Source organism: Pleurodeles waltl, chromosome 12 (assembly GCF_031143425.1).
Source record: "Pleurodeles waltl isolate 20211129_DDA chromosome 12, aPleWal1.hap1.20221129, whole genome shotgun sequence".
NCBI classification, from domain to species: Eukaryota; Metazoa; Chordata; class Amphibia; order Caudata; family Salamandridae; genus Pleurodeles; species Pleurodeles waltl.
In genome coordinates this window covers 350,437,794-350,465,185 of record NC_090451.1, presented here as the reverse complement: position 1 = coordinate 350,465,185, position 27,392 = coordinate 350,437,794, and the positions used below count along the sequence as shown (strand labels likewise).

Genomic DNA, 27,392 nt, shown 5'->3' with positions numbered 1-27,392 from the left:
ACCACCAAGCTGTTTGGTAGCCAAAAACAAGGCACTATTTGAACTAGCCACACTAGTCTTCGTGGCACGAATACCCATTGACTCACTGAAATCCTCTTCAAATGTTTTCTATCACAGGCTTTGTGCTCCTTGATTGTCTACCAAACACCAGTCTACCCAGTGCTTAATTTGTAAATAAAAACGTGACGGTACCCCAAGCCCTCCTCTTAAACACGTGGCTGCTGCAATTAAATGTGCGAATGTGGAATACTGAGGGAGCGTAATCCGAGAGGCGTCTCAGGCCTCTTCAGTCCATTCAAAGCCACTCCCCACCCCTTCAGATTTCTGCTTTCTCCCATTGGACCGCTTTTTTGTTTTTCTCTTCCTCCGTCTTTCCAGTATGTTTCTTTTGCACGCAGTAAATGCTTGAGGCAGAAAACTAAGTGCTGGTGCTCCGCACCGTAAACAACAAGCACACAATAAGCACTAAGTCTACCCTTGGCCCATCCAAGTTGATGGTCTTTGATCTGCTGAAGCACTTCCACTCTGTGCCTTTCAGAGCAGTCTGCAGGCATAACACTTCGTTCTTACACGTGAACATTCTCAGATCCAAGATACTTGAGGACTTATTTAAAGTTTGTCAGGCTGTACTCCATGCTGCAATGGCAGTGCTGGCATGTACTCTGCTGCCCTGGTGGACTACAGCCTGCCATATGAAGAGATCTCTGCTTCGCTGACAGAGAATTCTGCGCCTTCGGGGAAGCCAACACGATGCTCCTCTGAAGCTTTGAGGTTAAGGTGCAAGAGCCACGTTCTACGCATCCGCACCACAATTTTGTTTGGTTTCCAAAAACAAACTAATAAGTTTATTTTCGAAAAGAAAAATATAAATTACATTCTTGGAGTTTTCTCCGAACGTGTGGGGTTTGTTTATTTGCTTTTCTACTGAGGACTGCTGGGCTCTCCGGCACTCCCAAACAGGGAAAAAGTATGTTGGATTACTTGCCCTAAATAGGGTGAACGGTTTGAAGTACTTTGGCTGATGGCCGAATATCATTTGAGCTGTCAAGCAATGGTTTCCACCTGCGGAATCAGCAGAGGCTATGCCAGCAAGAACATGACGGTTTTGGATATTAAATAGAACAGGCAAACTAGGATTCCCCTGTCTACCAAACAAATAAGGCCCTAACCCACCCCAGGGATATGAGCCTCTTTGATGTCTGGCCTGAGACCTCACCTTAGAACTGTTCCATAGTGTACACTGTTCATCTGTGATATTTGTAATGTATTGCAGTGTCTTTATTTTGTTACTCTTTCTCGCAGTTCATTCACACTACCTCTGTTAACTATATAATTGCCTTTTTTGATGCGGTGCTTTGATTTTATGTACAGCTTTGATTTTGAAAATGCTTTTATTTAAGTACATGTAAACACAAAATTGAAATATATCTTCTTCAAGATTTTCCATTTGATGACAAGTAGGTTTTAGTAATGGAACATGAGAACAGAAGGGACTGTATATACATACCTTGTGTGCACTATACATATATATGCTGTCTCCGTTTGTATTCCTAGACCCAAACATTGATACAAGGAAGCCAGTTTTGCCACTTATGCCTCCAGCAAAGCAAATTGAAGAGTCCAGTTCAAGCGACGAGTTTGGGCCCAAGCTGCCTCCGATTTTATCATCTGGTAAGACCTAAGAAGATACATACATGCCAATACTCCAGGTTTAGGTGGGAGACTCCCTATAAATTGGTTTTATTTTATCTATCTTCTGTTTAAAAGTTCCTCCACTTTAGTGCAAGTAAATGTGGTAAATTTCCCCTCATTTTATTTCTAAATTGCCTTCTTATCTATTCCCATATATGTACGAAAGTGTGTTAAAATACAATATCTCTTGTTTATTTAGAAAATGTCTGGCAAATATACCCTAAAAATGGTTAATAAGTTTAAACTGTGAATGTTTTCCTTATTCCTGTCCATGGAAAATGTTCCACACATAATTTGTTGTTGTGTACAATAAATAATATAATAATGATAATGCCCATCACCATAGCGCACACCGTAAATGGGAATTCCTGCAATTCCTTAACAATAGGGACTAACCCAGCTCCATGATACTTATCTTACTGTTCTCAGATATACAAAAGGCTGTGTAGATATTCATCCACTGAACTATTTTACTGACTATATTGTTTTAAAATGGGTTACAAATATTTTTTATGAACTTCCATTCAAGATGGCCGCCAGATAAGGCACCATCTGCCAAACTGCCTTGACGACCGCATCCAAACTTTTCTGTACAACTGGGGGTGCCAGATGTAAGTGGTTCATGACTGTGTTTGTCAGATTCTCAGGAGAAACATTTAGGCACAGTGGGAGCTGCTGGAGAGATGCACCAAGCCGTGAAAAGAAGAGGTACAAGCCTACAAAACCAGTAATGGTGCCCAGGCAGCTATCATGATTGGTGGTGATGGTGCACACTGGGCCAATAACAGAGATAAAAGGCCTGCAGTGCACAGAAAGAGAACACATAGTGTTCACATAGTGTGAGTGATGGAGCTGTAGTGGGAACGCAAGAGCTGTAGTGAGGTCCAGTGTACAAGAAGTGTGCCACTACGTGGGAGGAAACATGACGGTTGACCCCAGATTAGTGTGGATGTTGGATACATCAAAGGGGCCACAGGGGAAAAATTAAAGAGGCGCAGAGCCTTCTGTACCAGACAGGTCTGAGATTACAGTGTGGCTGGCACATGCTGCTCCCCCATGCCAGTGAGTCAGAGGTAAATCATTATCCCCAGATCATAAAAGACCATAGGAAACAGGGATGGGAGGCATCTCCACCCTGTCATTGACTTGGGGAAATGGTATGGACTTATGGCCAAGCAAGCATTTCACCAGAAAATAATGACATATGGAAAAGAGAGATTCCAGTGTAGTACAACGGTGACTTACGCAAGCTTGCCCACAGATGAAGCTGCATCTCCGTAATTAACTTCAGAGGATCCGATATACCAGGGCAACTTATTTGTGAGCCCCGGCCATAGGGGGATTTTACATAACCAAAACTGTTTTTGGGGTGTTGGAGGACTCTTAAGTACAAAGGTGACCTAGTGCTACTAAAAACGAAAGGGGAGGGGATTTGATGAGATGCCTCCTTAAGATGTGAGGAGGGCTATGATGGAGCCCTCTGTTTAGGCCACCCAGAGGATTGGTGCTCTGGACACCGAAATGAAAGACTGTGGAATACATAAATTGAGTGCCTATGAGCTGGATTTGAGACAACTATGTTTATTTTAGAATGTCCTCGAAAAGAGTCATATGAATGCCACAACCACATAAGAAACAAAAATTGGGTGAAAGTGATAAGATTTTTCCAACATTGTGAGAATTCATCAAGCACCATAGTGACCAAAATGGCCCAAGCACTGACCAAAGACATTTTAAACCATGTCTGGTCGAATAGAAACAAGGCATTGGAAAGAATGCCATCCATACTTTAGCCACTCTCAGTATCGTCTTAAGCAAAAACAGTTCGAAACTGAAGTCTGTCATGCAAATTATGAATCAACAACTTGAAACTGCAGTGGGACAGCTTGAGGCGAACGGGGCAGCAGATCATTGTCTACATGTGACGATGGCACAAACAAGAGTGCACATGGACAAAAACGACAGAGATCACTAATGTACATGCATGCCTTGAGGAGATCTTTAGAGGGTATTCCAAGGAGGGCTCCCAGTACCACATAAGTATCGTCAGGCCCCTATAGTGTGGGCAGATATCCACTATAATGCATGCCTCAGAAATATTGTGGTCAGCACGTACAATAATTGCCTCAAGAAAATACTTAATAAAGCAGCCAGACAGCACAGTCCTCAAGATCTTTCACCAACAACGCTGCCACACCAACATGGTCTGGTGACTCAAGAGATACGCTTGCTACACATGATTGTACTTGGGTGGTTTACAATTCTCTGGTAGGGCGGCGAGGTTGCTGTGAACATGCTGGTAGAGGGACAGCTCATGTTACGTTTTGAAGGAGGATCCATATCGGACAGCTCACCAACTCCTTCTGAGAGTGATCACAGCACAGATAAAGAATTGAAGAAGGTGGGTCCCGAGGGCCATCAGAGCAACAAAGCAAAGAGAAGTGATACCTAGACATCCCAATGCTGTTAGACTACAACGTCTAAGAAGTCACAGTTGCCTAATGTAGGAAGCTGGCTCTTAAATAGTGGACCAAAAAGAAGTATGTGGTGTAGAGTCCAAGCAAACCCCAGAGGAATTACAGGGGCATGAATGACAACCAAAATGCTCTCTGTAGGAAACTGGCTTTTATACAGGGGACAAAAATGAGGTACGCTGTTCAAAGTGTCCAGGCAAACCCCTAGAGGTATCAGAGAGGCACAAATGCCATCCCAAATGGTCTCTTTTGGGGTATTAGGGTCGAACATTTAGGCATATCAGAGAGTAGTGCTAAGCATGTAAGGAACACACTCGTACAGTAAGTGAGAAACACACTCAATAAAGAAATCTGACACCAAGTTATACAAAATAACACACATTTTTATATAAACTTTGATACCAAAATCACCGGAATCAGGTGAGTACTTTTTCGAGATAGGAATTTTTACACTTTTTAAAAAGTTTACAGTACAATTTCTGGGTGTGGTAGTATTATCCTATGGGGGGAAAACGTGTGCTACATTCGGACTCTTCACAGCAACTTCGGACACTTCCCAATGACGTACTGGACTGTTCTCCAGGACTTAAAGTGAGTAAGGAACAGCGTCCAAGGCCAAACCTACAGGTCACCTCAGGAGATTCTGAAGCATCGGAGTGCAGAGGTGTTTTACAGCATTGGGTGTCCCATTCACTTCAATGGGAAACAGCCCGGTCTGGAATTTGTTGTAAGCTGGGACTGGATGGTCAGTCGGGGGGAGCCCACGGGGGGGGGGCTCGACCCTTGGGGTCCTTGGTCACATGGGTCACCATTGGTCTACTTCTCCTCAGACTGTGGGGCTAGGGTGCAGTGGTGTCTTCTGGCAGTTGCATCCAGTACGGGAGATCCTCGCGGTTGCCAGGGATGCCCAAAGAAACAGTCTGCAGGCATGGGTAGGGGGTCAAGTTAGACCAAGCCAACAAGTGGCCTCAGATCTTAAGAGGCTGGGAGATGTAGGGACACCCTTGGTCCTCTTCTCTTGGTCTGGGGCGGATGGGTGCAGAGGTGTCCTGAGGCGTTGGGTTTCTGTCTCCTGGTCACTCATGGTTGTAGGGGGTATTGCAGAAACAGGCTGCAGACTCCATTGTGAAGTCCACAGTGGGTGAACTCAAGGTGAGTTTCATCTCTGGAGGGCCTGGGAACCACATTGACACAGTTGGCCCACTTCAGCTCGGGCTAGGCGGCTCAAGTGCAGTGGTGATATCCAGCGTCGGGTTTTGGCGGGTCTGGTCCTGACAGTTCTTTCTTGGGTTGCCTGCAGATGCAAGGAAGCAGCTCCTCTGCTCCAAGGGAGTTCTTCTTGGTGATTGGCAAAGCACTGGCAGATCTCCCAGGTGTCTTGGAGGCTGCAGCAGCAGGACAGATCAGTTGCTCCTCAAGGGTAGTGTACAGCAGGCAGGCCGATGGGGTTGGTGCCAGGTCAGCCGCGCTCCACTGTTCTCTAGTCAGCAAGCTTCTTTGTCCACTCTTTCTTTTGTGTCCAGTGAGGATCTAAAGTCCTGGTATGAGGGGGTTCCTGAAGTGCTCAATTCGGGGAGCATTAAGGGGAGCAAAGGGTTGTAGCCAATGGGCTACCTACCCTTGGGGTCACTACACCCCCTAGATGACCACTTCCTCTGGGGAATGGTCATCATCCTGTCCAGAGTCCCTAAGTTCCACCACACACAAGATGGCGGAATTTCCTAGGCTGTGTCTACCTCAGGCTGGGCTCCCAAAGGTGTGTCCAGCCTCGAAATGCCACACTCCTCCTGCATAGCTAATTTTCCTACCTGTCCAAATGCCAAATGGGCCATGTGGCAGGGAGGCCGCATCTTCCTCTGAGGAGAGGCAGTTCTGCATACCAAAGGCGGTGGGCTTCTTTGAAGCCTCCTGTCTTGGAATGCAGATTTGTGGGTCATCCTGTTGGAAGGGGCGTGTTAACACTCTACCAGAGCAGGCTTTGTTGCTGACCTCTAGAGAGCAAATTCTTACACCCTTGAGAGGGCTCAGATTCTCATCTGTTGGCAGACTGGCTAGAATTGCTTAGTGAGTCCACAAGCATTTGGTGTGTTTTCAGGGGGCACCTCCAAGGTCAGTGTGGGTTAATAATATGAGATGTTTGATACCAAACACTCTTAGTTTCAGTGAAGCAATCATGTAGCTGGGGAACTCATATTGAACAGTGTCCAGCACATGTATTTAAAATGGCTTCATTGCACACATTATCAACAAAGACAGAACAGGGGCACATCTGCTCTTGCAGGTATACCCACACATGTAATATAATGGACCCTGCCTTAGGGCTGTAAGGCATGCTATAGGGGTGTCTTACAAATATTACATGCAGTGTTTAAGGGACATGGCACACAGGTGAGTACCATGTTGTTTTTAGGTTTTGCCTGCATGGCGCACGTTTTGTGCTGTGCTTCCTATGTCCTTTCTGTTAAAAAAAAATCTTAAAAGGGCTTAGAACCTTCCTACTACTTACCTGAACTTACCATTTCTCGATTCCTTTGACACAGAAATGTACTTGTTCGATGGCATCTGTCGCTGTAGATACACATGTTCTGCATAGCTCGCCAACTGGTGTTGGGTCGGAGTGTTACAAGTTGTTTTTCTTCGAAGAAGTCTTTCGAGTCACGGGACCGAGTGACTCCTCCTTCTGTCTCCATTGCGCATGGGCGTCGACTTCATCTTCGATTGTTTTCTTTCCGCCATCGGGTTCGGACGTGTTCCTGTCGCTCCGAGTTTCGGAACGGAAAGTTAGTAAATTTCGGAAGATTTTCGTCGGTATTGTTGCGTTCGGGATCGGCGTAGTTAGATTCAAAAAGAAAAAAGGGAGCACACTGCCTCACACTCAAGCAAAAAGTTAGCCCCAATGCATCATGGTAAATGCAGTCACTTCGTTTTGTGCTGAAAAAGTAATCAAAAGTCTTTCACCTAAGTAGGTGCAGCAAGTGCTGTGTATCTCTGGACACGTGTTTCTAGGTTTAGCCCGTCATCAGCAGAGAGCAGCCAAGTCTGTGGGGTTGCTTGAAATGCCGCCAAAAGTCTTCTCGGGTTTATGTACCACTCACTGGCGCACAGGTGCCTCTCCAGAGCTCGTCAGCTCGTTAGCTCAAGGGAGCAGTCATTGGACAAAAAGAAAAAAGGGAGCACACTGCCTCACACTCAAGCAAAAAGTTAGCCCCAATGCATCATGGTAAATGCAGTCACTTCGTTTTGTGCTGAAAAAGTAATCAAAAGTCTTTCACCTAAGTAGGTGCAGCAAGTGCTGTGTATCTCTGGACACGTGTTTCTAGGTTTAGCCCGTCATCAGCAGAGAGCAGCCAAGTCTGTGGGGTTGCTTGAAATGCCGCCAAAAGTCTTCTCGGGTTTATGTACCACTCACTGGCGCACAGGTGCCTCTCCAGAGCTCGTCAGCTCGTTAGCTCAAGGGAGCAGTCATTGGACAAAAAGAAAAAAGGGAGCACACTGCCTCACACTCAAGCAAAAAGTTAGCCCCAATGCATCATGGTAAATGCAGTCACTTCGTTTTGTGCTGAAAAAGTAATCAAAAGTCTTTCACCTAAGTAGGTGCAGCAAGTGCTGTGTATCTCTGGACACGTGTTTCTAGGTTTAGCCCGTCATCAGCAGAGAGCAGCCAAGTCTGTGGGGTTGCTTGAAATGCCGCCAAAAGTCTTCTCGGGTTTATGTACCACTCACTGGCGCACAGGTGCCTCTCCAGAGCTCGTCAGCTCGTTAGCTCAAGGGAGCAGTCATTGGACAAAAAGAAAAAAGGGAGCACACTGCCTCACACTCAAGCAAAAAGTTAGCCCCAATGCATCATGGTAAATGCAGTCACTTCGTTTTGTGCTGAAAAAGTAATCAAAAGTCTTTCACCTAAGTAGGTGCAGCAAGTGCTGTGTATCTCTGGACACGTGTTTCTAGGTTTAGCCCGTCATCAGCAGAGAGCAGCCAAGTCTGTGGGGTTGCTTGAAATGCCGCCAAAAGTCTTCTCGGGTTTATGTACCACTCACTGGCGCACAGGTGCCTCTCCAGAGCTCGTCAGCTCGTTAGCTCAAGGGAGCAGTCATTGGACAAAAAGAAAAAAGGGAGCACACTGCCTCACACTCAAGCAAAAAGTTAGCCCCAATGCATCATGGTAAATGCAGTCACTTCGTTTTGTGCTGAAAAAGTAATCAAAAGTCTTTCACCTAAGTAGGTGCAGCAAGTGCTGTGTATCTCTGGACACGTGTTTCTAGGTTTAGCCCGTCATCAGCAGAGAGCAGCCAAGTCTGTGGGGTTGCTTGAAATGCCGCCAAAAGTCTTCTCGGGTTTATGTACCACTCACTGGCGCACAGGTGCCTCTCCAGAGCTCGTCAGCTCGTTAGCTCAAGGGAGCAGTCATTGGACAAAAAGAAAAAAGGGAGCACACTGCCTCACACTCAAGCAAAAAGTTAGCCCCAATGCATCATGGTAAATGCAGTCACTTCGTTTTGTGCTGAAAAAGTAATCAAAAGTCTTTCACCTAAGTAGGTGCAGCAAGTGCTGTGTATCTCTGGACACGTGTTTCTAGGTTTAGCCCGTCATCAGCAGAGAGCAGCCAAGTCTGTGGGGTTGCTTGAAATGCCGCCAAAAGTCTTCTCGGGTTTATGTACCACTCACTGGCGCACAGGTGCCTCTCCAGAGCTCGTCAGCTCGTTAGCTCAAGGGAGCAGTCATTGGACAAAAAGAAAAAAGGGAGCACACTGCCTCACACTCAAGCAAAAAGTTAGCCCCAATGCATCATGGTAAATGCAGTCACTTCGTTTTGTGCTGAAAAAGTAATCAAAAGTCTTTCACCTAAGTAGGTGCAGCAAGTGCTGTGTATCTCTGGACACGTGTTTCTAGGTTTAGCCCGTCATCAGCAGAGAGCAGCCAAGTCTGTGGGGTTGCTTGAAATGCCGCCAAAAGTCTTCTCGGGTTTATGTACCACTCACTGGCGCACAGGTGCCTCTCCAGAGCTCGTCAGCTCGTTAGCTCAAGGGAGCAGTCATTGGACAAAAAGAAAAAAGGGAGCACACTGCCTCACACTCAAGCAAAAAGTTAGCCCCAATGCATCATGGTAAATGCAGTCACTTCGTTTTGTGCTGAAAAAGTAATCAAAAGTCTTTCACCTAAGTAGGTGCAGCAAGTGCTGTGTATCTCTGGACACGTGTTTCTAGGTTTAGCCCGTCATCAGCAGAGAGCAGCCAAGTCTGTGGGGTTGCTTGAAATGCCGCCAAAAGTCTTCTCGGGTTTATGTACCACTCACTGGCGCACAGGTGCCTCTCCAGAGCTCGTCAGCTCGTTAGCTCAAGGGAGCAGTCATTGGACAAAAAGAAAAAAGGGAGCACACTGCCTCACACTCAAGCAAAAAGTTAGCCCCAATGCATCATGGTAAATGCAGTCACTTCGTTTTGTGCTGAAAAAGTAATCAAAAGTCTTTCACCTAAGTAGGTGCAGCAAGTGCTGTGTATCTCTGGACACGTGTTTCTAGGTTTAGCCCGTCATCAGCAGAGAGCAGCCAAGTCTGTGGGGTTGCTTGAAATGCCGCCAAAAGTCTTCTCGGGTTTATGTACCACTCACTGGCGCACAGGTGCCTCTCCAGAGCTCGTCAGCTCGTTAGCTCAAGGGAGCAGTCATTGGACAAAAAGAAAAAAGGGAGCACACTGCCTCACACTCAAGCAAAAAGTTAGCCCCAATGCATCATGGTAAATGCAGTCACTTCGTTTTGTGCTGAAAAAGTAATCAAAAGTCTTTCACCTAAGTAGGTGCAGCAAGTGCTGTGTATCTCTGGACACGTGTTTCTAGGTTTAGCCCGTCATCAGCAGAGAGCAGCCAAGTCTGTGGGGTTGCTTGAAATGCCGCCAAAAGTCTTCTCGGGTTTATGTACCACTCACTGGCGCACAGGTGCCTCTCCAGAGCTCGTCAGCTCGTTAGCTCAAGGGAGCAGTCATTGGACAAAAAGAAAAAAGGGAGCACACTGCCTCACACTCAAGCAAAAAGTTAGCCCCAATGCATCATGGTAAATGCAGTCACTTCGTTTTGTGCTGAAAAAGTAATCAAAAGTCTTTCACCTAAGTAGGTGCAGCAAGTGCTGTGTATCTCTGGACACGTGTTTCTAGGTTTAGCCCGTCATCAGCAGAGAGCAGCCAAGTCTGTGGGGTTGCTTGAAATGCCGCCAAAAGTCTTCTCGGGTTTATGTACCACTCACTGGCGCACAGGTGCCTCTCCAGAGCTCGTCAGCTCGTTAGCTCAAGGGAGCAGTCATTGGACAAAAAGAAAAAAGGGAGCACACTGCCTCACACTCAAGCAAAAAGTTAGCCCCAATGCATCATGGTAAATGCAGTCACTTCGTTTTGTGCTGAAAAAGTAATCAAAAGTCTTTCACCTAAGTAGGTGCAGCAAGTGCTGTGTATCTCTGGACACGTGTTTCTAGGTTTAGCCCGTCATCAGCAGAGAGCAGCCAAGTCTGTGGGGTTGCTTGAAATGCCGCCAAAAGTCTTCTCGGGTTTATGTACCACTCACTGGCGCACAGGTGCCTCTCCAGAGCTCGTCAGCTCGTTAGCTCAAGGGAGCAGTCATTGGACAAAAAGAAAAAAGGGAGCACACTGCCTCACACTCAAGCAAAAAGTTAGCCCCAATGCATCATGGTAAATGCAGTCACTTCGTTTTGTGCTGAAAAAGTAATCAAAAGTCTTTCACCTAAGTAGGTGCAGCAAGTGCTGTGTATCTCTGGACACGTGTTTCTAGGTTTAGCCCGTCATCAGCAGAGAGCAGCCAAGTCTGTGGGGTTGCTTGAAATGCCGCCAAAAGTCTTCTCGGGTTTATGTACCACTCACTGGCGCACAGGTGCCTCTCCAGAGCTCGTCAGCTCGTTAGCTCAAGGGAGCAGTCATTGGACAAAAAGAAAAAAGGGAGCACACTGCCTCACACTCAAGCAAAAAGTTAGCCCCAATGCATCATGGTAAATGCAGTCACTTCGTTTTGTGCTGAAAAAGTAATCAAAAGTCTTTCACCTAAGTAGGTGCAGCAAGTGCTGTGTATCTCTGGACACGTGTTTCTAGGTTTAGCCCGTCATCAGCAGAGAGCAGCCAAGTCTGTGGGGTTGCTTGAAATGCCGCCAAAAGTCTTCTCGGGTTTATGTACCACTCACTGGCGCACAGGTGCCTCTCCAGAGCTCGTCAGCTCGTTAGCTCAAGGGAGCAGTCATTGGACAAAAAGAAAAAAGGGAGCACACTGCCTCACACTCAAGCAAAAAGTTAGCCCCAATGCATCATGGTAAATGCAGTCACTTCGTTTTGTGCTGAAAAAGTAATCAAAAGTCTTTCACCTAAGTAGGTGCAGCAAGTGCTGTGTATCTCTGGACACGTGTTTCTAGGTTTAGCCCGTCATCAGCAGAGAGCAGCCAAGTCTGTGGGGTTGCTTGAAATGCCGCCAAAAGTCTTCTCGGGTTTATGTACCACTCACTGGCGCACAGGTGCCTCTCCAGAGCTCGTCAGCTCGTTAGCTCAAGGGAGCAGTCATTGGACAAAAAGAAAAAAGGGAGCACACTGCCTCACACTCAAGCAAAAAGTTAGCCCCAATGCATCATGGTAAATGCAGTCACTTCGTTTTGTGCTGAAAAAGTAATCAAAAGTCTTTCACCTAAGTAGGTGCAGCAAGTGCTGTGTATCTCTGGACACGTGTTTCTAGGTTTAGCCCGTCATCAGCAGAGAGCAGCCAAGTCTGTGGGGTTGCTTGAAATGCCGCCAAAAGTCTTCTCGGGTTTATGTACCACTCACTGGCGCACAGGTGCCTCTCCAGAGCTCGTCAGCTCGTTAGCTCAAGGGAGCAGTCATTGGACAAAAAGAAAAAAGGGAGCACACTGCCTCACACTCAAGCAAAAAGTTAGCCCCAATGCATCATGGTAAATGCAGTCACTTCGTTTTGTGCTGAAAAAGTAATCAAAAGTCTTTCACCTAAGTAGGTGCAGCAAGTGCTGTGTATCTCTGGACACGTGTTTCTAGGTTTAGCCCGTCATCAGCAGAGAGCAGCCAAGTCTGTGGGGTTGCTTGAAATGCCGCCAAAAGTCTTCTCGGGTTTATGTACCACTCACTGGCGCACAGGTGCCTCTCCAGAGCTCGTCAGCTCGTTAGCTCAAGGGAGCAGTCATTGGACAAAAAGAAAAAAGGGAGCACACTGCCTCACACTCAAGCAAAAAGTTAGCCCCAATGCATCATGGTAAATGCAGTCACTTCGTTTTGTGCTGAAAAAGTAATCAAAAGTCTTTCACCTAAGTAGGTGCAGCAAGTGCTGTGTATCTCTGGACACGTGTTTCTAGGTTTAGCCCGTCATCAGCAGAGAGCAGCCAAGTCTGTGGGGTTGCTTGAAATGCCGCCAAAAGTCTTCTCGGGTTTATGTACCACTCACTGGCGCACAGGTGCCTCTCCAGAGCTCGTCAGCTCGTTAGCTCAAGGGAGCAGTCATTGGACAAAAAGAAAAAAGGGAGCACACTGCCTCACACTCAAGCAAAAAGTTAGCCCCAATGCATCATGGTAAATGCAGTCACTTCGTTTTGTGCTGAAAAAGTAATCAAAAGTCTTTCACCTAAGTAGGTGCAGCAAGTGCTGTGTATCTCTGGACACGTGTTTCTAGGTTTAGCCCGTCATCAGCAGAGAGCAGCCAAGTCTGTGGGGTTGCTTGAAATGCCGCCAAAAGTCTTCTCGGGTTTATGTACCACTCACTGGCGCACAGGTGCCTCTCCAGAGCTCGTCAGCTCGTTAGCTCAAGGGAGCAGTCATTGGACAAAAAGAAAAAAGGGAGCACACTGCCTCACACTCAAGCAAAAAGTTAGCCCCAATGCATCATGGTAAATGCAGTCACTTCGTTTTGTGCTGAAAAAGTAATCAAAAGTCTTTCACCTAAGTAGGTGCAGCAAGTGCTGTGTATCTCTGGACACGTGTTTCTAGGTTTAGCCCGTCATCAGCAGAGAGCAGCCAAGTCTGTGGGGTTGCTTGAAATGCCGCCAAAAGTCTTCTCGGGTTTATGTACCACTCACTGGCGCACAGGTGCCTCTCCAGAGCTCGTCAGCTCGTTAGCTCAAGGGAGCAGTCATTGGACAAAAAGAAAAAAGGGAGCACACTGCCTCACACTCAAGCAAAAAGTTAGCCCCAATGCATCATGGTAAATGCAGTCACTTCGTTTTGTGCTGAAAAAGTAATCAAAAGTCTTTCACCTAAGTAGGTGCAGCAAGTGCTGTGTATCTCTGGACACGTGTTTCTAGGTTTAGCCCGTCATCAGCAGAGAGCAGCCAAGTCTGTGGGGTTGCTTGAAATGCCGCCAAAAGTCTTCTCGGGTTTATGTACCACTCACTGGCGCACAGGTGCCTCTCCAGAGCTCGTCAGCTCGTTAGCTCAAGGGAGCAGTCATTGGACAAAAAGAAAAAAGGGAGCACACTGCCTCACACTCAAGCAAAAAGTTAGCCCCAATGCATCATGGTAAATGCAGTCACTTCGTTTTGTGCTGAAAAAGTAATCAAAAGTCTTTCACCTAAGTAGGTGCAGCAAGTGCTGTGTATCTCTGGACACGTGTTTCTAGGTTTAGCCCGTCATCAGCAGAGAGCAGCCAAGTCTGTGGGGTTGCTTGAAATGCCGCCAAAAGTCTTCTCGGGTTTATGTACCACTCACTGGCGCACAGGTGCCTCTCCAGAGCTCGTCAGCTCGTTAGCTCAAGGGAGCAGTCATTGGACAAAAAGAAAAAAGGGAGCACACTGCCTCACACTCAAGCAAAAAGTTAGCCCCAATGCATCATGGTAAATGCAGTCACTTCGTTTTGTGCTGAAAAAGTAATCAAAAGTCTTTCACCTAAGTAGGTGCAGCAAGTGCTGTGTATCTCTGGACACGTGTTTCTAGGTTTAGCCCGTCATCAGCAGAGAGCAGCCAAGTCTGTGGGGTTGCTTGAAATGCCGCCAAAAGTCTTCTCGGGTTTATGTACCACTCACTGGCGCACAGGTGCCTCTCCAGAGCTCGTCAGCTCGTTAGCTCAAGGGAGCAGTCATTGGACAAAAAGAAAAAAGGGAGCACACTGCCTCACACTCAAGCAAAAAGTTAGCCCCAATGCATCATGGTAAATGCAGTCACTTCGTTTTGTGCTGAAAAAGTAATCAAAAGTCTTTCACCTAAGTAGGTGCAGCAAGTGCTGTGTATCTCTGGACACGTGTTTCTAGGTTTAGCCCGTCATCAGCAGAGAGCAGCCAAGTCTGTGGGGTTGCTTGAAATGCCGCCAAAAGTCTTCTCGGGTTTATGTACCACTCACTGGCGCACAGGTGCCTCTCCAGAGCTCGTCAGCTCGTTAGCTCAAGGGAGCAGTCATTGGACAAAAAGAAAAAAGGGAGCACACTGCCTCACACTCAAGCAAAAAGTTAGCCCCAATGCATCATGGTAAATGCAGTCACTTCGTTTTGTGCTGAAAAAGTAATCAAAAGTCTTTCACCTAAGTAGGTGCAGCAAGTGCTGTGTATCTCTGGACACGTGTTTCTAGGTTTAGCCCGTCATCAGCAGAGAGCAGCCAAGTCTGTGGGGTTGCTTGAAATGCCGCCAAAAGTCTTCTCGGGTTTATGTACCACTCACTGGCGCACAGGTGCCTCTCCAGAGCTCGTCAGCTCGTTAGCTCAAGGGAGCAGTCATTGGACAAAAAGAAAAAAGGGAGCACACTGCCTCACACTCAAGCAAAAAGTTAGCCCCAATGCATCATGGTAAATGCAGTCACTTCGTTTTGTGCTGAAAAAGTAATCAAAAGTCTTTCACCTAAGTAGGTGCAGCAAGTGCTGTGTATCTCTGGACACGTGTTTCTAGGTTTAGCCCGTCATCAGCAGAGAGCAGCCAAGTCTGTGGGGTTGCTTGAAATGCCGCCAAAAGTCTTCTCGGGTTTATGTACCACTCACTGGCGCACAGGTGCCTCTCCAGAGCTCGTCAGCTCGTTAGCTCAAGGGAGCAGTCATTGGACAAAAAGAAAAAAGGGAGCACACTGCCTCACACTCAAGCAAAAAGTTAGCCCCAATGCATCATGGTAAATGCAGTCACTTCGTTTTGTGCTGAAAAAGTAATCAAAAGTCTTTCACCTAAGTAGGTGCAGCAAGTGCTGTGTATCTCTGGACACGTGTTTCTAGGTTTAGCCCGTCATCAGCAGAGAGCAGCCAAGTCTGTGGGGTTGCTTGAAATGCCGCCAAAAGTCTTCTCGGGTTTATGTACCACTCACTGGCGCACAGGTGCCTCTCCAGAGCTCGTCAGCTCGTTAGCTCAAGGGAGCAGTCATTGGACAAAAAGAAAAAAGGGAGCACACTGCCTCACACTCAAGCAAAAAGTTAGCCCCAATGCATCATGGTAAATGCAGTCACTTCGTTTTGTGCTGAAAAAGTAATCAAAAGTCTTTCACCTAAGTAGGTGCAGCAAGTGCTGTGTATCTCTGGACACGTGTTTCTAGGTTTAGCCCGTCATCAGCAGAGAGCAGCCAAGTCTGTGGGGTTGCTTGAAATGCCGCCAAAAGTCTTCTCGGGTTTATGTACCACTCACTGGCGCACAGGTGCCTCTCCAGAGCTCGTCAGCTCGTTAGCTCAAGGGAGCAGTCATTGGACAAAAAGAAAAAAGGGAGCACACTGCCTCACACTCAAGCAAAAAGTTAGCCCCAATGCATCATGGTAAATGCAGTCACTTCGTTTTGTGCTGAAAAAGTAATCAAAAGTCTTTCACCTAAGTAGGTGCAGCAAGTGCTGTGTATCTCTGGACACGTGTTTCTAGGTTTAGCCCGTCATCAGCAGAGAGCAGCCAAGTCTGTGGGGTTGCTTGAAATGCCGCCAAAAGTCTTCTCGGGTTTATGTACCACTCACTGGCGCACAGGTGCCTCTCCAGAGCTCGTCAGCTCGTTAGCTCAAGGGAGCAGTCATTGGACAAAAAGAAAAAAGGGAGCACACTGCCTCACACTCAAGCAAAAAGTTAGCCCCAATGCATCATGGTAAATGCAGTCACTTCGTTTTGTGCTGAAAAAGTAATCAAAAGTCTTTCACCTAAGTAGGTGCAGCAAGTGCTGTGTATCTCTGGACACGTGTTTCTAGGTTAGATTCAACACCGCATCGAAGGTCGACGCGCTCCGGTGCCCTTCGGGGTAGCTTTCGATCCCCCGTCGGGGCCTGGTCGGCCCGACCGCGTGTAGAACAACGCCGATGGAACGGACCCCGTTCCGTTTTTGTCCCAAATGCCACAACAAATACCCGTATACAGACCAACATTTGGTCTGTAACCTGTGCCTGTCACCTGAGCACAGTGAGGAGACTTGCGAGGCCTGTCGCGCGTTCCGGTCCCGAAAGACACTCCGTGACCGTCGAGCCAGGAGACTTCAGATGGCGTCCACGCCGACAGCGCACCGAGAGTTCGAGGAACAAGAGGAAGAAGAAACCTTTTCGATCCACGAATCGGACTCCGAGGAATTCGACGATCAAAGAACCGTGAGTAAGACGTCGAAAACAACACATAAGAAAAGTGACAAGGCCCAGGGGACGCCACTGCCACCAGGCCATGGCTCCACCCATAAATTCGGTGACCGACCATCGGCACCGAAAAAGGCCCAAACAGTGCCGAGATCGTCCGACTCCGGTCGAGACACCGGCACGCAGCCTTCTCGGGATCGAGAAAGTGCTGGAGAAAAGCAACGACACTGAGATAGCGGTGTAGAAACGGCTCGACGCCGAGAGGTTTCGACTCCAAAAAAGAAAAAAGCCACCTCGGAGCCGAAAAAACATACAGACAGGGTTTCGGTGCCGAAACAACCCGTAACCGACCCAGGTCCAGGCTCTTATACAGAGGAGCAATCCCTGTCCTCTCAGATGCGAAAGCATAGGTTTGAGGAAGAGCTGCAATCCACCGAAGTGGACCATACGCAAAAACGTATTTTCATACAGCAGGGAACAGGAAAAATAAGCACCCTTCCCCCTATTAGGAGAAAAAGGAGACTGGAGTTTCAAACAGACCAGGCGCCACAAACCAAGATGGTGAAAAAGGTGACTCCGCCACCTCCACCTGTAATTAACGTCTCACCAGCACAAACTCCGTCACATTCCCCGGCTCACACCACCATGAGCCAAGGTGACCAGGATCAAGACGCTTGGGACTTATATGACGCCCCAGTGTCGGACAACAGTCCGGAGGCATATCCAACAAAGCCCTCACCACCAGAAGACAGCACAGCATATTCTCAAGTGGTGGCTAGAGCGGCACAATTCCACAACGTAAACCTCCACTCAGAACAAGTCGAGGATGACTTTTTATTCAACACCCTCTCCTCCTCCCTCAGCTCCTACCAAAGCCTGCCTATGCTGCCAGGTATGCTTCGGCACGCAAAGGAAATCTTCAAGGAGCCGGTCAAAAGTAGGGCAATAACGCCAAGGGTGGAAAAGAAATATAAGGCACCTCCTACAGACCCTGTTTTCATCACCACACAGCTGCCACCAGATTCCGTCGTAGTAGGAGCAGCTCGGAAAAGAGCCAACTCCCACACATCTGGGGATGCACCGCCCCCAGATAAAGAGAGCCGCAAGTTCGATGCAGCTGGAAAAAGAGTCGCAGCACAAGCTGCAAACCAGTGGCGCATCGCTAACTCTCAAGCACTACTTGCGCGCTATGACAGAGCCCATTGGGATGAGATGCAACACCTCATCGAGCATCTACCCAAGGAACTACAAAAGAGGGCAAAGCAGGTGGTTGAGGAAGGTCAGAACATATCAAATAACCAGATACGGTCCTCTATGGACGCAGCAGACACAGCTGCAAGAACAATTAATACATCTGTGACCATTAGAAGGCACACATGGCTAAGAACGTCTGGGTTCAAACCAGAGATACAGCAGGCAGTGCTCAATATGCCATTCAACGAAAAACAACTGTTCGGACCAGAAGTGGACACGGCAATCGAAAAACTAAAAAAAGACACTGACACTGCTAAAGCCATGGGCGCACTCTACTCCCCGCAGAGCAGAGGAACCTACAGCACCTTCCGCAAGACACCCTTTAGAGGGGGGTTTCGGGGTCAGGCCACACAAGCCGGCACCTCGCAGGCAACACCGTCCAGCTACCAGGGACAGTACAGGGGAGGCTTTCGGGGTCAATATAGAGGAGGGCAATTCCCTAGGAATAGAGGAAAATTTCAAAGCCCCAAAACCCCTACAACCAAGCAGTGACTCAGATGTCACTCACCCCCTCCACACAACACCAGTGGGGGGAAGAATAGGTCATTATTACAAAGCATGGGAGGAAATAACTACAGACACTTGGGTCTTAGCAATTATCCAACATGGTTATTGCATAGAATTCCTAAAATTCCCTCCAAACATACCACCAAAAGCACAGAATTTATCAAAACAACATTCCGAACTTCTGGAAATAGAAGTTCAAGCACTATTGCAAAAGAATGCAATCGAATTAGTACCAAACACACAAACAAACACAGGAGTCTATTCACTGTACTTCTTAATACCAAAAAAGGACAAAACACTGAGACCAATCCTAGACCTCAGAATACTAAACACCTACATCAAATCAGACCACTTTCACATGGTCACGCTACAAGAAGTGTTACCATTGCTAAAACTACAGGACTACATGACAACCCTAGACCTCAAAGACGCGTATTTCCATATACCAATACATCCATCGCACAGAAAATACCTACGGTTCGTATTCAAAGGAATACATTACCAATTCAAGGTATTGCCTTTTGGTTTAACAACCGCACCAAGAGTCTTTACCAAATGTCTAGCAGTAGTGGCTGCACACATCAGAAGGCAGCAAATACATGTATTCCCGTATCTAGACGACTGGCTAATCAAAACCAATTCACTAACAAAGTGCTTACACCACACAAATCAAATCATACAAACCCTCTACAAACTAGGTTTCACCGTCAACTTTGCAAAATCCAACATTTTACCGTGCAAGGTACAACAATACCTGGGAGCCATAATAGACACAACAAAAGGAGTAGCCACTCCAAGTCCACAAAGAATTCAAAATTTCAACAAGATCATACAACGCATGTATCCAACACAAACAATACAAGCAAAGATGATATTACAACTCCTAGGCATGATGTCCTCATGCATAGCCATTGTCCCGAACGCAAGACTGCACATGAGGCCCTTACAACAGTGCCTAGCATCACAATGGTCACAAGCACAGGGTCACCTTCTAGATCTGGTGTTGATAGACCGCCAAACTTACCTCTCGCTTCTATGGTGGAACAGTATAAATTTAAACAAAGGGCGGCCTTTCCAAGACCCAGTGCCACAATACGTAATAACAACAGATGCTTCCATGACAGGGTGGGGAGCACACCTCGATCAACACAGCATACAAGGACAATGGAACGTACATCAAACAAAACTGCATATCAATCACCTAGAAATGCTAGCAGTTTTTCAAGCGTTAAGGGCTTTCCAACCAATTATAACTCACAAATACATTCTTGTCAAAACAGACAACATGACAACAATGTATTATCTAAACAAACAAGGGGGGACGCACTCAACGCAGTTGAGCCTGCTGGCACAAAAGATATGGCGATGGGCAATTTATAACCACATTCGCCTAATAGCACAGTTTATTCCAGGGATCCAGAATCAACTTGCAGACAATCTCTCTCGAGATCACCAACAGGTCCACGAATGGGAAATTCACCCCCAAATTCTAAACACTTACTTCAGGCTCTGGGGGACACCTCAAATACACTTGTTTGCAACAAAAGAGAACGCAAAATGACAAAACTTCGCGTCCAGATACCCACACAGGCAGTCCCAAGGCAATGCCCTATGGATGAACTGGTCAGGGATATTTGCCTACGCTTTTCCTCCTCTCCCTCTCCTTCCTTTTCTGGTAAACAAATTGAGTCAAAACAAACTCAAACTCATATTAATAGCACCAACTTGGGCAAGGCAACCCTGGTACACAACACTGCTAGACCTATCAGTAGTACCCCACATCAAATTGCCCAACAGGCCGGATCTGTTAACACAACACAACCAACAGATCAGACATCCAGATCCAGCATCGCTGAATCTAGCAATCTGGCTCCTGAAGTCCTAGAATTCGGACACTTACAACTTACCCAAGAATGTATGGAAGTCATAAAGCAAGCCAGAAGGCCGTCCACTAGGCACTGCTATGCAAGTAAATGGAAGAGGTTTGTTTGCTACTGCCATCATAATCAGATCCAACCTTTACACGCAACTCCAAAGGATGTAGTAAGTTACTTGCTTCACTTACAAAAATCTAACCTAGCCTTCTTTTCCATTAAAATACACCTTGCAGCAATATCTGCATACCTGCAGACTACCTATTCAACTTCCCTATATAGGATACCAGTCATTAAAGCATTCATGGAAGGCCTTAAAAGAATTATACCACCAAGAACACCACCTGTTCCTTCATGGAACTTAAATGTTGTCTTAACAAGACTCATGGGTCCACCTTTTGAACCCATGCACTCTTGCGAAATACAGTTCCTAACCTGGAAGGTTGCATTTCTCATCGCCATTACATCTCTAAGAAGAGTAAGAGAAATTCAGGCGTTTACAATACAAGAACCTTTTATACAACTACACAAAAATAAAGTCGTCCTAAGGACTAATCCTAAATTTTTACCAAAGGTTATTTCACCGTTCCACCTAAATCAAACAGTGGAACTACCAGTGTTCTTCCCACAGCCAGATTCCGTAGCTGAGAGGGCACTACATACCTTAGATGTCAAAAGAGCATTAATGTACTACATTGACAGAACGAAAAACATCAGAAAGACTAAACAACTATTTATTGCATTCCAAAAACCTCATGCAGGAAACCCAATATCAAAACAAGGTATAGCCAGATGGATAGTTAAATGCATCCAAATCTGCTACCTTAAAGCAAAACGACAACTGCCCATTACACCAAGGGCACACTCAACCAGAAAAAAAGGTGCTACCATGGCCTTTCTAGGGAACATCCCAATGCAAGAAATATGTAAGGCAGCCACATGGTCTACGCCACACACGTTCACCAAGCACTACTGTGTAGAAGTGCTATCCGCACAGCAATCCACAGTAGGTCAAGCCGTGTTAAGAACATTATTTCAGACCACTTCCATTCCTACAGGCTGAGCCACCACTTATGGGGAGATAACTGCTTACTAGTCTATGCAGAACATGTGTATCTACAGCGACAGATGCCATCGAACTGAAAATGTCACTTACCCAGTGTACATCTGTTCGTGGCATCAGTCGCTGGAGATTCACATGTGCCCACCCGCCTCCCTGGGAGCCTGTAGCAGTTCGGAAGTTAGCTTCAACTTTGTACATTTGTATATATTATTTTCACCTTAAATAGGTACATACTTAATCACTCCATTGCATGGGCACTATTACTACAACACAACTCCTACCTCACCCTCTGCGGGGAAAACAATCGAAGATGGAGTCGACGCCCATGCGCAATGGAGACAGAAGGAGGAGTCACTCGGTCCCGTGACTCGAAAGACTTCTTCGAAGAAAAACAACTTGTAACACTCCGACCCAACACCAGATGGCGAGCTATGCAGAACATGTGAATCTCCAGCGACTGATGCCACGAACAGATGTACACTGGGTAAGTGACATTTTCAGTCGTGCATGTCGTTGTCTGTATTCACTTCCTGCTCTTCCAGCTCTCCTGTTCTGCTTTTGCCGTCGCTTGGAGCTTTGACCAAGCACTCCTTCCCGTCAATCACATTGTCTGCTGAGAGTGTCTCACTCACAAAGTACAATTTTTTTTTTTTTTAAACAATTTCGAATAGCCATGACACCACTGACAGTGCCCAGCCAGTACAGTGACCCCGTGAGCCATCTCGTCCCCTTCAAGGTACTGTGTGTAACATCTTCCCCAGGCATTCCCTGCCTTGCTGCTGCCCGGTAATTCTTTTTTTTTTTGCAGCTTTATACAGCGCTTTTACTCCCCTGCCGTTCACTCCCACCCCAGCTTTCAGTCCTACTTTTCTCCCTTGATTCCTGCTTCATTCTTTCCTGTATTTGTGAATACAAGTGCCTTAATTAGGCATAAAGCCCAGAGCAGGATGGTGACAGTGACTGTTGCATCCACTCTCATGTTTTATCATAGAGCTGCAAAGCGGAGAAAACTTTCTGCGCAGGAGAATGAAACCATAACTAAACAAAAACATGTGCCTGATGATTGTTTTCTAAGGGAAACAAAGCTCTAAGCTCAAGAGCCGAGAGCAAACTGCTGTCGCTCCTTTCCTGTATGCAACTGGTAATGGTGAACTTTTTTACTTGTGTAGTTGTAAATAGTCACTACAGTCACTTGTGTTCAGGTATACACATGCCCAGCCCACAGCGTGCAGCTGTTAGCGGTGACACTGTGTGTACAGTCTTTATTAGTGACCCCCCTCGTGTGCTTATGTGGCTTGCCTCCTGTGTGTAGCTGCTGTGCTTCACCCCTTCCTCTCTGCCATGCTGGATCACTCCAGGCCCCCAGAAGCAGCGGCTCCATGTCCTCCCTGCGGCCAATGAGCATGGGGTACACTATGACCCAGAGCACCCTATTGTCTAAGTATTTGCAGCGGCTGGTTGTTTCCGTCCTTCCTCCTGCTTGGTTTCACAACCCCCTGCAGTCTAAAAAATAAAACAGACCACGCGGTGCTCTCTGCACTTCTCCCTCTCAAAATGACGTGCATGTGTGTGTTTTTGAGGTGTGGGGGAGGGGGTTCATGCAGATGGTGCATCTGCCTTACTTAAAACCTGTCACCATATTAACAACCTTGCAGTGCTGTTCCGGGTGAAGTTGGTTAGCGAAGCTGTTTATTATGCTTAGATCCCACAAAACAAGCTTTTAAAGAGATTTTTAAATGTACATATTTTGCTTTGGTGATTTTGGTGGAAGTACCTATTTTAGTGGTACTAAACATCCCCATTCCACACAGAGCCTTATCAAGAAAACCCATGACAGTGGCACTTTCTTTTGTGGTGTTTTTAAAAGAACTATTGTATGTGGGATTTTCTCATCCTCCTTCTCCCACCCACCCCACTGTCTGTATTCACCTCCACCCCGTCCGTTTTGTCACCCGGCCCCTTCCCTCATGCTGCTCAACCCCCGCACCTCCCACTCACATTTTACTCATATTGCACAGCAGAATTAACTGCTGTGCAACATGTTTTAAAAGAAAATAGTGGTATAGTGTGGTCAACTCTGGCCGCATCAAAGCACCTTTTTTTTTTTTTTTTAACCCTAAGCCATGTTGCAGAACAGCTTGCCCTGCTGTGCAGCATGTCAAAAAACATTGACAAAACAAATAGATTTTGCAAAGGCAAAACCTGTTGGCATTGCCAATGCTTGTTTCACTTTTGGGAGCACCTTGTTATGCAACCTACAATGGCAGTCTGCATGAGGTTGGTGCTGGGTCCCTTAGAGTGGCACAAGTTTTGCTTCAGCTCTTAGGGAACCTCTTTTGTACCTAGACCCTAGATATCAGAGGCACCATTTACTAGGGACTTACTGAAGTGCTAAAGAGGCCTGGCGACTTGGGGATCAAGTCAGGTGTCTTATTATGGGGAAGGAACACTGCCACTGGGGACCTGGTTAGCAGGAACCCAGTGCACTTCATAGTTGCATCAAGAACCAGGCAAAAAGTGTTGGGGGGGGGGTACTGCAACCAGAGCCCAGATTCCGACAATTAAGCATAAAGTATTTGTAGCATAGCTGCATGTTGTCCACAATCATGCTGGTCCCAACATGTAAAGACGAGGATGGGTCAGAGGTATAGTTGAGATGCGGTTTTCTGGATTAGTGAGTGGATCCTAGGTGAGTGAGGGATAGCATGGGAGACAAAGAGTAATAAGTATTGCGGAAGTAGCACAAGTTATTTAACCTTCGAGATGAAAGGAGACTGGAAATGAAGGGGCACTTTTCTGAACACAGCATACATTAATGGTAAAGCCCAGTTGCCTCAGTTTCTGTTGTTGGAAGGGGGTAAGAGAGAGGGCAGGGGAAAGGGATGCAGTACAAGTGACTGAGCAAGGATCATTTGGGGGCATGGATACAAAGAGAATATGTTAATGCTCTTTTTCCCTTAAGGTAAGAGGCCTGAATTCTCCTAGCAAGAGAGCTGTTTCTGCTTATATTAGAAACCAATGTCCTGATACAATTTTCCTTCGGGAAATCCACCTACTATAAATGGATGAGTTCAACACTAGACATAAAGCCATCACCTTGCATGTGGGCTTTGGCATCCTCAAAAATGGCAGGAAAAGCTTTTAAGTGCAAACATTTATTGGATGAGGAATCTCACCGGAATAAGAGAGATCCTGATGCCACATGCTTCAGTGCGCTAATGTAGCTTGGACATCAAAATACAGCCCTGACCAGTGTCTGTCAAGTTCAGACTGGCCTAGAAGGCAATTAGGCAGTGCCTGAAAGGCTGGTCCGATAGGTCAGTGGGTGATCTGTTTTTTTAATGTTTGTGGGCCTCTTATATGATCTGCCATGCCACTTTTTACAATTGATTTCCCTGATATCAAATATCATTGCCTGCAGCAAACTCCAATCCATGCAGGCTTCACATCTTGCGAAACACTTATACAGTGAGCCTTTACAAGTGCAAAACAGCACCAGTTTGCAAACATGGGCATTTTGTTTATTGAGGTAAGTCACTAATTGGGGCCATTTTTAGATCGCAGCCTTTCAGACAAAGCAGCTGTCTGGTTTGCTAAAGACATCTTGGGGACTTTCAGAAACTTAACCTAGGAATGCATTCCACTCGTTGATTGCCATTGGCTTTGTGGTTTGCAACTCTCACTTTCTGGCTTTACGTTTGCTCCCGCTGCCTAAACCATGATTTCTGTATCCTTCCACAAAGTTGCTTTTTGTTACTGGATCTTTAAATATTGTTCTGATCTTGTCACCTTTTCTGTGCATTCAGAGCCCAAGGTCAAATATAAGGTGCTGTCTTCCAAGAACGCTTGTTTACTTTTCTTTCTCTAACTTCAAAGTGAGAGGATTTATGACAGTCTTGCTGAATACTGGGGGTAGGAAAGAGTTTTTTATTGCACTCAACATTTAAATGAACTGTGTGAGTGTTCCAGAATGTATCAGAATTATGAACACACAAAGCACATTTTTAGGGTCGCGCACGCGCTCTGGATCATGTAGTAATCTCTCTGTGGGCTTCTAACCATGCCCATGTCATTCCCGTCGCTTTCATTAGTTTGTGGGTTTGCCTTTAAAAAATCGATTGATTCCATTTGTGAAAGGCATGCATACGTCATGCCTTTTCCAGTATATAGCCTTCCTCCAGCGCACCGGCAAACTACTGAAAACATAGGAGGCTCCGTGTTTTCAGCTGGTTTCTGGGCTACCTTATCTTTTGATTTCCTGTGCAGCACGATCTCGCTGGGCAGAAGTCAAGCGCTTTGCATGACATCGACCCTGTTACATGGATAATTGCACTTTTGCTGTTTACATGGATAATTGCACTTTTGTCGGTAACATGGATAATTGCACTTTTGGCGATAAGTTTCACTGCAAGCAAACTTCTCTTTGCTTTTCTGTGGCTCACATACTTGAAACTGTTTTACTTTTCAATATCATTTTATGTGGCAAGTAGGAGTTTACAACGCAAATAGCTCTAACTCGAGCAAACACGAGACCTTTTGCATTGCAAATGCTTGTTTATTTCTGAAGTGTGTTGGAAACAAATACTTTAATATAATCAAAAAGAATCATTAGACTAGGTGATGCAATTTCCACACATTTTCGTTTGTCCACTGCATAGTTGTATAAGTAAAACTGTATGTCTACTCTATGCTAATGCACTCTTTGCCCCTCTACTCTACACTGCGTCACTCTACATCACTCCGGTCTAGGCCACACCATTCTACTCTGCACAACTCCACCTTACGCCACTCTACTCTGTGCCACTCTACAACACTGCACTCTAGGCCACTGCACTCGATGCCAATACACTCTACACCAGTACACTTTACTCTGTAACACTCAACTCTGTGCCCTTTCACTCTACGCCAATCCACTGTACACAACTCTAATCTACTCTGCACCATTGCACTCTATGCCACTACACTCTGCACCACTACACTCTGCACCATTGCACTCTATGCCACTACACTCTACACCACTTTAGTCTAAGCCATTACGCTCTATGCATCTCTAGCTTTCACCACTCAACACCACTCCACTCTATTCTGAAACAACCTACGCTATGCCACTGCACTCAGAGCCACTCTATGCCACTCCACTCAGCTCCACTCTGCTCTTAACCACTGCAGTCTGACAGTGCACTGTACACAACTGCAGTCTATGCAGCTGCTCTCTACTCTGCATCATTGTACTCTACGCCACTGCTCTTTACGTCACTCTACTCCACTTTACGCCACTGCACTTTGACACTGTACTCCACAACACTGCAATCTCCGTCCACTGAACTCTGCGCAACTCTACTCTACACTACTCTACTTTGCCCAACATCACTCTATGGCATTTTACTGGACTCTGCACCCCTCTATGCTACTATACTCTGCACCACTCTACGCCACTGCACTCTGTGACACTACACTCTATGGCACTATACTCTACTTTGCACCACTCTGTGCTACCTCACTCTGCACCACTCCACACCACTGCTCTCTGTGACACTCAACTCTACACAACTGCACTCTGTGGCAGTCGACTCTACTCTGCGCCACTGCACACTGCACTCTACTATGCACAACTCTATTCTACACCACTGCATTCTACAATGCTGCCTTGTATGCTGCTGAATTCAATGCCACTCCACTCAGTGCCACTGCATTCTACATCACTATATTCTGCAGCACTCTATGCAGGTGCATTTTACACCAGTACACTTTACAATGTGCCACTCCAGTGTATGCCACTCTATGCAACTCCACACTATGCCACTCCAGTACACAACACTTTGCCACTCCACTCTACAACACTTAACTCCACTGTTCGCCATTCCACTCTACACAACTCAGTGCCACTCTCCTCCATGCTACTAACTTTTAGCCATGCTCACAGCAGTCATGCTGATGAAAAACATGGCTAAAACACAATGGCAAAGCCAATAGCTCTTGAATAGGCATTTGTGATGGAAAAGACTCCAGTCCTTTCTGTCTGACTTGCCACGCCAAGTACCTGA

General features: G+C 46.5%; 1 protein-coding gene across 1 annotated transcript in view; it reads left to right on the top strand.

The window, feature by feature from the left end:
- GPATCH1 (G-patch domain containing 1) overlaps positions 1 to 27,392 on the top strand; it is a 258,011-nt gene that overhangs the window by 181,061 nt on the left and 49,558 nt on the right. The window contains exon 17 of the mRNA XM_069216538.1: positions 1,555 to 1,671. Within this exon, the coding sequence (XP_069072639.1) occupies positions 1,555 to 1,671 (117 nt within the window). The remainder of the gene's footprint in view (positions 1 to 1,554; positions 1,672 to 27,392) is intronic.